Source organism: Pristiophorus japonicus, chromosome 18, assembly GCF_044704955.1.
Source record: "Pristiophorus japonicus isolate sPriJap1 chromosome 18, sPriJap1.hap1, whole genome shotgun sequence".
Taxonomy (NCBI): Eukaryota; Metazoa; Chordata; class Chondrichthyes; family Pristiophoridae; genus Pristiophorus; species Pristiophorus japonicus.
The window spans coordinates 100,010,731-100,022,787 of record NC_091994.1 but is presented as its reverse complement, the minus strand read 5'-3'; the positions used below and the strand labels follow the sequence as shown (position 1 = coordinate 100,022,787).

General features: G+C 43.2%; 1 protein-coding gene across 1 annotated transcript; it reads left to right on the top strand.

The window, feature by feature from the left end:
• Positions 1-257: 257 nt before the first annotated feature.
• tprg1l (tumor protein p63 regulated 1-like) lies at positions 258-11,818 on the top strand. Its single transcript, XM_070860469.1, has 5 exons — positions 258-528; positions 5,175-5,266; positions 6,514-6,690; positions 7,760-7,913; positions 8,662-11,818. The coding sequence occupies exons 1-5, from the start codon at positions 295-297 to the stop codon at positions 8,854-8,856; spliced, it is 852 nt and encodes a 283-aa protein (XP_070716570.1). The 5' UTR covers positions 258-294; the 3' UTR covers positions 8,857-11,818.
• The last annotated feature ends 239 nt before the right edge of the window (positions 11,819-12,057 follow it).

Sequence of the window (12,057 nt, the reverse complement as noted above, 5' to 3'; positions counted from 1 at the left end):
TCCCAAAGCCCAGCTCTGTGCCTCCTTCCCACAAATCCCTGTCCTCAACAATCCCCACCCCCAATGCTCTGGCCCCGCCCTGCCCCATCTCCTGGCCCCTCCCCATCCTCTGGCCGCTCCCCAATCCCCCAGCTCCGCCCCCACCCCGCTGGCCCCTCCCCTCCCCAGGCCCCGCCCTTCCCCAGTCCCCTGCTCCTCCCCAATCCCCAGGCCACTCCCCCCCCCCCCCTGACCAGCTGCGGTTTGACCGCTCTCTCCCGCTCCTCCCCCCGGGCTCCGCTGCGCTCCGCCGCCATGCTGCAGATGGACGACTCGGTGGAGCCGGACGCGGCCGTGCTGCCCACTGAGGGCATCGCGGGCCCGGGCTTCCCGGCGGGAGCCGAGCCGCCTCCCTCTCACCCAGCGGCGGCCTCGGAGAGCGCGGCTTTCGCTCCGGCTCCGGCGGCCTGCGGGCCCGAGACCCTGACACCGTTCAGTGTGAAGGAGCCCACTCTGCAGGCCAGGATCAAGGACTACTTCGTGTTCAGGGTAAGGCCCGGGGCCCGGGCCCGGGGCCGCTCCGGGACATCGCATCACTCCCTGGCACCTCCTTTTCAGCTAAATCATTGATATATTTCTATTTATTTATATCTACATCTAGTTCTCTCATAATATATTTATATCCATGTATTTATGGCCATTTAATTGTCTTTCCATTTCCAAATCTTTATGTATTTCTATTTATTTATTTATATATACCTGTATATGCATCTAGATCTATCTATATATTTATATAGCAGCCATATCTTTATATCCATACATTTATGGCTTTTTAATTGTATCCATGGCTAAATCTTTGTATATATTTCTATTTATTCATATCTGTACCTGTATCTATCTAAATCTAGTTTATATATATATATATATACATTATAAATATATACAAATCGAATTATATAGATAATACAATATATAAACATAAATTTGATTTTATCTAGTTTTATTTCTACCCCCCCCCCTCCCTATATATACCTAAAACTATTTTCCTATATTTATATCTATCTAAATCTTTATAGATGTATATTTCTATTTATATCTCCTTGTATCTATAGGTATATATTTTTTTATTATTTTATTATAGGACTGGCATTTATTGCCTATCCTTAAGAAGGTGATTGTGGTGGGGGTCGCCTAGTGATTTGATACAATTTGAAGGGCTTGCTTGGCCATTTCCGAGATCAAACACATTTGCGTGAGACTGCAGTCATGTATAGTCAGTTCGGGTAAGGATGGCAGGTTCCCTTCACTAAAGTACATTAGTGAACCAGTTGGGTTTTTCCAGTCCGACAGCTTTATGGTCACTTTTACTGGTGCCAGCTTTTTAGTTCCAGATTTTTTAAACTGAATTCGGATACTCAAACTGGTGGGATTTGGGCGGGTGCTGAATTACTGGTCCAGGACGCTGGATTACTGGTCCACTTAACCATTACACCATCGTGCCCATGCAGTCAATGTTGCCTCTAATTTAATGGGCCGGTGCAGTAAAAGAAACACCACGCAGAACAAAGCGCAGCTTACAGGGAACATTGCATATAGTCCTCTAAGTATATCCAAATAAATAATTAGTCAGCGGCAACACCATTCTTTAGTTATCTGCATCTATCTGATTATATTTATTTGAATCTATCTGAATTTAGCCATCTAGTCTATAATTATATAATTTCTCTATCTATATCTATCACCGCCCATACGCATTTCTAAACTGTAAACCAGGCACCAAATTCTGGGCCGAGAAAGGGCAGCTCACTTCACTGTCCGGGAGAGGCTCCTCCTGATGTCCTGGTATCTATGGTGCCCTGTTCAATGATTGTGTGCCATGGATTTGAAGTAAGAGGGACTATTATTTTGTGTCTTTTACTCCCATCCTGGCAGCTGCTTTGAAATATCTTTAGAGAAAGAGATTGCAGCCCAGGATTCTGCCAAAGAATTGGTATGGGATTGTGCAAAGTGTGGTGATAACACAAAGGTGATGCTAAATGCTCTTTGAATTATTGATAGATGTGTTTAAGAGCTTATCACAATGTGACCGTCTCCTTTTCCCTTTTATCCTAATCACAGTATTTAATTTCAGATAGAGTGACTCGTAGCCAGAGCCTAACAGAGAGATTAGGGAACGAGAATGCTGGCTTTTATAAAAAGTATATGGGTAATTTGGGATCTCGAGTTTGTTTGTGATGGTAAGCTCCAAACCGGGTCTGTTTTGAACATGTTGCCTCCCAAATCCGTGCCCATCTTTCCCGCAACTCCAGGTTTGAATCCCTCCAATCAGGTTTCCACCCCTGCCACAGTACCCAAACGTCAAAGTCACAAATGACATCCTTTGTGACTGTGACAAAGGCAAATTATCCCTCCTCGTCCTTTTTGACTTGTCTGCAGCCGTTGACACAGTTGACCACTCCATCCTCCTCCAACGCCCCTCCACCGACTACCAGCTGGGTGGGACTGCACTCGCCTGGTTCCATTCTTATCTATCTAATCAGAGAATCACTTGCAACGGCTTCTCTTCCCGCCCCCGCATCATTACCTCTGGTGATCCCCAAGGATCTATCCTTGGCCCCCTCCTATTTCTCATCTACATGTTGCCCCTTGGCGACATCATCCGAAAACACAGCGTCAGTTTCCACATGTGCACTGATGACACCCAGCTCCACCTCACCACCACCTCTCTCGACCCCTCCACGGTCTCTAAATTGTCAGACTGCTTGTCTGACATCCAGTTCTGGATGAGCAGAAATTTTCTCCAATTAAATATTGGGAAGACCAAAGCCATTGTTTTTGGTCCTCGCCAAAAACTCCGCTCCCTAGCCAGTGACTCCATCTCTCTCCCCAACATCTGTCTGAGGCTGAACCAGACTGTTCGCAACCTTGGTATCATATTTGACCTTGAAATGAGCTTTCAACCACATATCCGCAACATAACTAAGCCGCCTATTTCCACCTCCATAACATCGCCTGTCTTTGCCCTTGCCTCAGCTCATCCGCTGCTGAAGCTCTCATCCATGTCTTTGTTACCTCTAGACTTGACTATTCCAACGCACTCCTGACCGGCCTTCCACATTCTACCCTACGTAAACGTGAGGTGATCCAAAATTCGACTGCCTGTGTCCTAACTCACATCAAGTCCCAATCACCCATCACCCCTGTGCTCACTGACCTACATTGGCTCCCAGTTAAGCAATGCCTCGATTTTAAAATCCCTCCATGGCCTCGCCCTCCCTATCTCTGTAATCTCCTTCAGCCCAACAAACCCCCCCCCCCCCCGAGTTGTCTGCGCTCCTCTAATTCTGCCCTCTGGATTATAATCGCTTAACCATTGGTGGCCGTCCCTTCTGTTGCCTCGGCCCCAAGCTCTGGAACTCCCTGTCTAAACTGCTCCACCTCTCTTTCCTCCTTCAAGACGCTCCTTAAAACCTACCTCTTTGACCAAGCTTTTGGTCACCTGCCCTCATTTCTCCTTATGTGGCTCAGTGTCAGATTTTTTGATTCATAATACTCCTGTGAAGCGCCTTGGGACATTTTACTACGTTAATGATGCTATAGAAATACAAGTTATTGTTTTTTCTAAGGAACAGAAGTAGCCCATTCAATCCCTCGGGCCTACTCTGCCATTCAATTGGATCATGGCTGCTCTGTACCTCAACTCCATTTACCTGCCTTTGCTCCGTATCTCTTGATACACTTTTCCAATAAAAACCTATTGATCTCCATCTTGAAAGTTCCAAGTTTAGAAGAATGAGAGGGGATCTCATAGAAGCATATAAAATTCTGACGGGATTGGACAGATTAAATGCAGGAAGAACGTTCCCGATGTTGGGGAAGTCCAGAACCAGGGGTCACAGTCTAAGGATAAGGGGTAAGCCATTTAGGACCGAGATGAGGAGAAACTTCTTCACTCAGAGAATTGTGAACCTGTGGAATTCTCTACCACAGAAAGTTGTTGAGGCCAGTTTGTTAGATATATTTAAAAGGGAGTTAGATGTGGCCCTTACGGCTAAAGGGATCAAGGGGTATGGAGAGAAAGCAGGAATGGGGTACTGAAGTTGAATGATCAGCCATGATCTTATTGAATGGTGGTGCAGGCTTGAAGGGCCGAATGGCCTACTCCTGCACCTATTTTCTATGTTTCTATTTAATTGTCCCAAACTTTTGGGTGGGAGGTGGAGGAGGTGAGTTCCAGATTTCTACTACCCTTTGTGTGAAAAAGTTCTTCCTAATTTTGCCCCTGAATGGCCTCAGATTATACCTCCTCGCCCGGATTCCCCCACCAGAGGAAATCGTTTCTCCATATCTACGCTATCGAATCCTTTTAATATTTTAAACACCTCGTTCCGATCATCCCTCAACCTTCTAAACTCAAGGGAATACAAGCCAAGTTTATGCAACCTGTCCTCATAATTTAACCCTTTAAGCCCTGGTATAATTCTGGCGAATCTGTGCTACATCCTTCCCAAGGCCAATATTTATATAGCACCATTAACGTAGTAAAACCTTCCTGAGGTGGGGTGCCGAAGATTGCGTGCAGTCCTCCACGCGGGCTCTGATTAGGTATGTTCTGTGGGCAAATGGTCTGAATAGGCCTTCGAGAATCTGTCACATTTATTTCATTAGAACATAAATAGAAGCTTCATTGTCCTAATAGCACCTTGCCCAAGTGGTGTGCAGTGTTTAGAAAAATTTCTTGAGTTTGATGTAGGAGTGGCGATTATGTTTTAACCTGGAGTGAATGAATCATGAGGTCAATTTTCATGAGTCAACAAGGAGGCAGAAAACAATCATCAGATAGGTTTGGGATGGTCTAATTGAAACAAGTGGAATAAAACCAGCCCCCTCCGTATTACATGGAGTGATGATCACCTCCCCTTCTCCTAAAGCCCTCAGCTGACATGTTGCTCCTTGTATCTCTCTGGCCTTCATTCACTGGCTGATGGGCTGGGATTCAGTGCTGTTCCCTGCAGCTATAGGAAAACCAGCAGAAGTTGCTGGTGGGCAAGCCGTAAAGAGCGTGTTAGAAGTCTTTAAGTGAATAGTTGCAGGTTAATCGTGATAATTGTGATTTTAATCAACCAACATTTAACCTCTTGTTAAAATTCGTCTTGTCACAATTTCTCACTGGAAACATTCTCTCCTTCTTCCAGCCAGGGACCATTGAAAGGGCTGTTTCTGATATTCGATCCATCGCCATGCCAACAGAGGATGGAGGCGTGCAGAGTGTGTGGCTGCTGACGGAGTAAGTGATGGGCCTTGAGGCCTTTTCACAAGTGGGATTGTGTACTGCTGTATATGGTTGCTAGGTAATGCTGTTACCCAGTATTCTAACATTAAACAGTTCATTCCGACTTCCACATCCAGTTTTTCAGGAACTCACCATTCGATTCGGAGAGTCAAAGTGTTGAAAAAGGTAGTGTGGTTGGTACTTTGTTGTTGGATGTCTCCTGCAGTGAGACCCAGGATCTAGCAAGTGAGGTGGTGCCATCTAGTGGAAAAACATCGGCATTACTTTCAAATTTCTACACACAGACTGACTAATTTGATTTATTTCCATGGTATTAAATTGGGATGTCCAGTGACCATTGTACATTTGGTTAGACCTAACACTGCTTGGTGGATTTCAGAAGGCGTTACAAATCAGTGACTTAATACCAAGTGTCTGCACATTCATAGAAGGAAGGAACGCCTTATCAGGTGAGCAAAGCTCAACTGTGAGCTTCACATTATTGCCATCCTTCAGCTGAGACAATAACCCAAGCTGTAATCTGCCTGTTCCAGTGATTCAGAATGATGTAACAATATTCGAACAGAGGTTTTCCCAGGATTCAGATCTCAGCCAAAACCTCCAGGAAAACCCAGGTTGACTGATTCATCTCATTGCTGTTTGTGAGACGTTGCTGATGTCTTTTTAAATTCATTCTTGGGGTGTGGGCATTGCTGGCAGGGCTGGCATTTATTGCCCAACACCTGTCTGATGCAGTGTCTGCGAGCCAGCACGTGGTGATTGTATTCCACTGTTCCGAGTTCTGTTTCTTCGTTGCATCGGCCAGAGGTTGAGAATGGACAAGAAACTTTACTGTGTGCTTAAAAACATATAAAATACCACCTCCCTCCGTCCCTTTGTTGTGCAGTTTTCCCACTAGTTTATCGTTCCGAAATATTAGCCAGTCTGATCTACTGTCATGGTATCAGTGCTGGGCTACGCGTGCGTGCACATCAGGCATAGGCAGGATCAGGTTCAGCTGCGATGCCCTCCACGGTCAAATAATCTGTCACTGCTCAGTTTCTAGGCTCACACGTGTAGCATGAGGCACTGGGGAAGCTGTCGAGCTGTACTTCAACAGGACTCGGCACCTTCAGAAGAGGCGAGAAACTTCAGGGGAGGGGAGAAAGAACAAATTGTGATTTCAATGATGTGAAACGTATTTTAGGTGATTTATAGGTACTTTTTTTTATGAACATGAATTTTCCCCCATTGTGTCGCAGGATCGACCATTGGAACAACGAGAAGGAGCGTCTGGTACTGATCACTGAGCGATCCCTGCTCCTCTGTAAATATGACTTCATCAGCCTCATCTGCCGACAGGTTATTCGAATTTCACTCAATGCAGTGGATACCATTTCAATTGGAGAGTTTCTGTTTCCTCCAAAGTCTCTGAATAAGTGAGTACTGTAGGAAAATCTTTGTTTTATCCAGTATTTCTGCACTGACCCTGTGGAGGATCCCACACTGGGTTCTGGACTAATACAGGGGCCATAGTCACTAATAAATGCAATAAGGAATTCAGGAGAAACTTCTTTACCCAGAGAGTGGTGAGAATGCAGAACTCGCTACCACAGGGTGTAGCTGAGGCAATAGCATAGATGTATTTAAGGGGAAATTAAGTACATGAGGGAGAAAGGAATAGAAGGATATGGTGATAGGGTGGGAGGAGATTCGTGTGGAGCATAAACACTGGCATAGATCTGTTGGGCCAAATGGTCTGTTTCTGTGCTGTACATTCTATGCAAAAGTATGTAATTAAATTTGTCACAATTTCTCAAACTCCTGGAGCACAGGACTCCATCAGACAAGCCCCTCGTCATCACAAATAAGATATATGGGTGTGGTAATTTAATGGTGATGGTACTGGACTAGCAACCCAGAGGACTCAGTTTAAATCCCACCATGACAATAAGCCTGGTAATTTGTGAGTTGGCAAATTAACCAGGAAAGCTACTGCATGGTCATAAAACCAAACTGGAGCTTGCCACCTACCAACATGTAACTCCAACTGTGTGGTTGGCCACTGGGTCTATTCATTTGCTAGAAGGAAGTCCCTCAGCTCTACCTCTGGGAAACCAAGGATGGACAATAAATGCAGCCTTTGCCAACCATACTGACATCTTGAGATAAATACAAAATACTCCATTAGTACCTGCAGCGAGAAAAGGCCGATTTACTTTTCAGACCTGGAATTAGCCTATTCTGACGAAAGGTCTGAATTTGGAACGTTAACCTGTCTTTCCTCTTCGCTGACCTGCTGTGTATATGTCACAGTTTTATTTCAGAGTCCTTTGCCAGTGCCCATAGGCTTGTTTGGCACTGTCCGAACCACTCAGTTCCCCAATTGCTGTTGAAATTATAAGCTTATTTTTTTCTCCTTTATGTTGAGCAACAAATATTGCTTGCAAGGAGGCACACCATAATACTTTTAAGTGGCGGCGTCGTTCACCTAGTTTGTTTCCACAGGAGAGAGGGACATGGGATTCGCGTTCAATGGGACAAGCGGGATACACCATCCTTTGTTAACCGCTGGAATCCATGGTCCACCGACATGCCGTATGCCACCTTCACTCAACACCCCATGGCAAATGCAGATGAGAAGATCGCATCCCTTTGCCAGGTAAGAAGCGTTCAGCCTTTTTGATTAGGGCAAGCATCCAGAACTGGTAATCAATGAATAGGGCAAGAGACTTGGCATGACATGATATGCCATCCAATGCCACACATTGACACTTTCTACACTTGACCATGCAGCATGGCCTGTTGCCTAAGCACTGTAATTTGGCATAAAGGTCCTAAAGACTAGTTTGAGTTGTAACAAATCACTTGTCTGGCTAATAAGTCAGGCACTGGTGGAGAGCTTACATAGAATTAGAATCTACAGCACAGAAACAGACCATTTGGCTCAACTGATCCATGCAGGTGTTTATATTTCACATGAACCTCCACCATCCCTCTTTATCTAACCCTATGATATATCCTGCTATTCCTTTCTTCCTCATGTGCTTGTATAGCTTCCCCTTAAATATATCCTGTTATTGCTACTTGATTCCCCACTAAATGAACCAGTATGGGATCCTGTCTGAACAAAATGTTCATTGATCATAGGACATCTGTATGTGTACTGTAGGGTTGTCCTTGACTTACTTAGTGTATAGGATGTCATGTAATTGTAGGAGTAATCCGAGTTAATTCATCCTTCAGTGAAAGATGAATCTTTAGTTAACGAGCTTTGGTCGTTGAAGTTCAGTAAGTTGCCCATTCACTTTTAATTCCCAATGTACACTGCTCAGTCAGTGACCAGTTTTGAAGCAGATCGACTTTTATCAGTTTAATTGTACAGTGATTCTCTCATTATTAAATTCCAGCTGGAGAATTTTAAGACTGAATTAATCCAAGCCGTGAAGAAGGCTCACAAAGAGGCACCACTGCCAGGCCGGGCCAATGGAGTGCTGATCCTGGAGCGGCCCCTTCTCATCCAGACCTATCTCGGTCTAATGTCCTTCATTAACAATGAAGCCAAACTGGGCTATTCAATGTCGAGGGGGACAATCGGATTTTAAACCAAAGGTTTTAAGCTTTGCTGTGCAGTCGGTGGGATCTTCCTCCACCTGTATGGTATTTTACATTGCCTCTTCTGTACCTTTGCAATTCCTATTAATCCAACCTTTGGTCAGGAACTGGACAGTTTTGGGTGCATGTTGTCGTGGAGTTAGATATACCAAGCAAGGTTGCATTCTATCTTGAGAGCACATTATATATACTGTAGCATGTGGTACAGTGTTGTTTTAAAAGCAAACTGCTTCAGAATTATTGCATATTATACACAAGAAAATACAGCATTGCAATCTGGAAAATGATTAGCACTGTGTCCTGCTTGTATTGTGGGTGTGTTATCGTTTATTGATGGACCTGCTTACTGTGCTTAAGCAATTGTTTTTGAAACCTAATGGAAACTGGGCATGTTAAGAGGGTTAGAATGCTATTATGTCACCTGGGAGACTGAGGAAATTAAAGTCTGCTGTGGGTGGTGTGGTGAATTATTACACTACCCTTTCTACCTTTGGATTCTGGTCCAAATGTAGCGCAGGGAGAAGTAGTCTCTGATGAGGGAAGCTGGATGTCTGGGTTCAAATTCAAGTCAGATAGTGTGAGTGTCTTCTCTGATATTGGTCCTAAAGTGAGGAGAGTCTGACACAGTCACAGCTGGGTAGGCAGAAGATGTAAAACAAACTCTTATGATAAAGAACCGATTTAGTCAGTACTTTTGGGAATGCAAACATCTACTCTGTGCACTTACTGAAGCTGCACTATTTCAGTTTTGTCATGGCTCTGAAATGATGGCTAAATGAAGCTACCCTACGACAGCATCTTTGCGTGGTGGCATTGGACTGCAATACAGTCAGTAATGTTCAGAGTTGCAAATCATTTCTTTGTACTTGCTGAATGAGAATTGTATTTTTTTTAAGGTGTGATGAGATATTAATGAACACAAGCACAGCAACCCAGGGAGTAGAAATGACATTGTCAGCCTAAAAACAGCAGCCATGTTATCTATGAGACAGAATGTTGCAATACAATCAGCACATTCCCAATCTACAGAGGTTTGGGATTGCAATCACTTTCCCAGTGCCTTCTCTGAATAAGAGTTTCCAGATCCATTCTGATGCAGGACCTTTATTAGGCATAAAATCTAACATGGATGATTACCCTCTATATGTATCTTACAGAATTGCATTTATATGCATTTCTGTACATATCTCCCAGTGTCATTTCAAAAAAAGTAAACAATGGAATACCAAACACCAGAGCCAGAATGGTTGCAGCCTCTGAATTGACCTCTACGAACTCAGCCAGTGTTCACTTAGCAGCAATTAGACTTTGTAATTTTAAAAGAATGCATTGTTTTACACAATAAGGTTTTACATTCTTATACAAGTTCTTCCTCTGAATTGGGAACAGCACTATGAGATTTATTAGTTGAAAAGAAAAAGCAAAACAAGTGAACAGTTGAAACTGCAACCAAATGGGGCTGCCACTAAATGGCCAAAAGCTCAATTTTAATGTTTTGCATACCTTGACTAACAGAGTACTGACTAAAAAAAGACAGCTCAGTTGTACCTTTTAGTCACACTTGTTTTTAAATCATTGAAAACCACTGCTTTGACCAGTTTTTGTTCAAAACTGGCAGATTGTGGTACTATTTTAATAGTCTTGTGCAAATGCTGAAAACCCTTTTAAATGTTAAGAGTACCTTGTATTAAACATTTTCACAAAGCTTGGCTTGTAATCACTCCATCTATTAGACATTTGAAATATAATTGAGACAGTTAAAACCAGCTGAACACAAAGTACAACAGTATTGAAGTCACTCCTTATTAATGATTATTTACTATTTTATGTTCTAACAGTGCTTCATATTCTTGAGGTAGAATGTTTGCACAATGAAAAATCAACTGATTTGTGATGTCAGTACCATGGTTGTAATCCAGAAATAATATAGTCCATTATATAAAAGTGTGTTGTGGAGTTTTGATGATCACAGCACTATTAACAATGGCTGGAGTTTCTCACTCATACTAAATACTGGTAAGTAGGGCTACATTAGTGCAGTGATTATGGTACTGGACGAGCTCCAATTCCACCATGACAGTGTGAATTTAATTTCACAACTTATCTGGCAAGTGGTGGCTCTTGCACCATAGTAAGTGACCATGAAAGTGGATTTTTTTTAAACTCACCTGGTTCACTAACACCCTTCAGGGATGGAAACCCAACATCCCTACCCAGCCTGGCCTTTGCTTCTGCACTAGACGGTTGATGGTTCATTTGCTCTGAAGTGGCCCAGCAAGCCATGCAGTTGTAGACACAATCATGACAGCCAGCCACCCACCACCCCAAGCCAACTAGCAAAGCACAACATTTAAAGCACAAAAATATCATACTTGTGCAAATATAGTCACGGCTCAGTATCTGGCACCAGTCACTCACTGGCCCAACCTGACCAAAACATTCCAACCCATATTGCAAACTCAATTATGCAATCAAATGTATCCTCCCCTCCAAAGTGGCTCATTTTAAAGACTAAAGAATGAGTCAGTAATAGGAGTCTGTGCTTTCTGTTAACCTTACCCTTGTGAGAACTCTACTCCCCAACAGTGACTTCAAAGCAAACAGCAAGTGTGCAAAGCTCACCGCTGCAGGAGGACAGACTACATCACTCTCCACAAGAATTAAATACATTTTAATATTTTAAAAGTCCATAAAGGAAATGGCACATTTGCAAACTACATTCACAGATAGTTCTGAAGTTAATATTTGAAAGCTCAGCTATGTATGACTTTCGTCAATTAAACATGCCAGATTAACAAGAAGCAGAAACTGGGAATGATTTGAGAGAAGATGCTTAGAATGTGTTAAGTGTAGTGATTATACACTAATTATAATCCAGTTTTTTGTAAGCATTTTTCTGTACTTTATTTAAAGCCATCACTCATGCTAATAAAATTGATATTAAATGTGTAACATTGTGGTATGTAGGCATCTTTCAGTTTTGAAGAATGAATGGCATGTGAGAAACAAGGAAACCCAGAGCTACAAAACTCCTCTTAATCCCTAATAAACTCACTTCAAGAGCCCATGCATGATTATTTGGTCAGTGTTGTGGATTTCCCTCCCATAGAACCTATTCATTCTTTACTAAACAGGAGCTTCATCCCCATTGCCCCTTGGGTGGGGAGGTTTAAATATCTCAAACCTTCAAT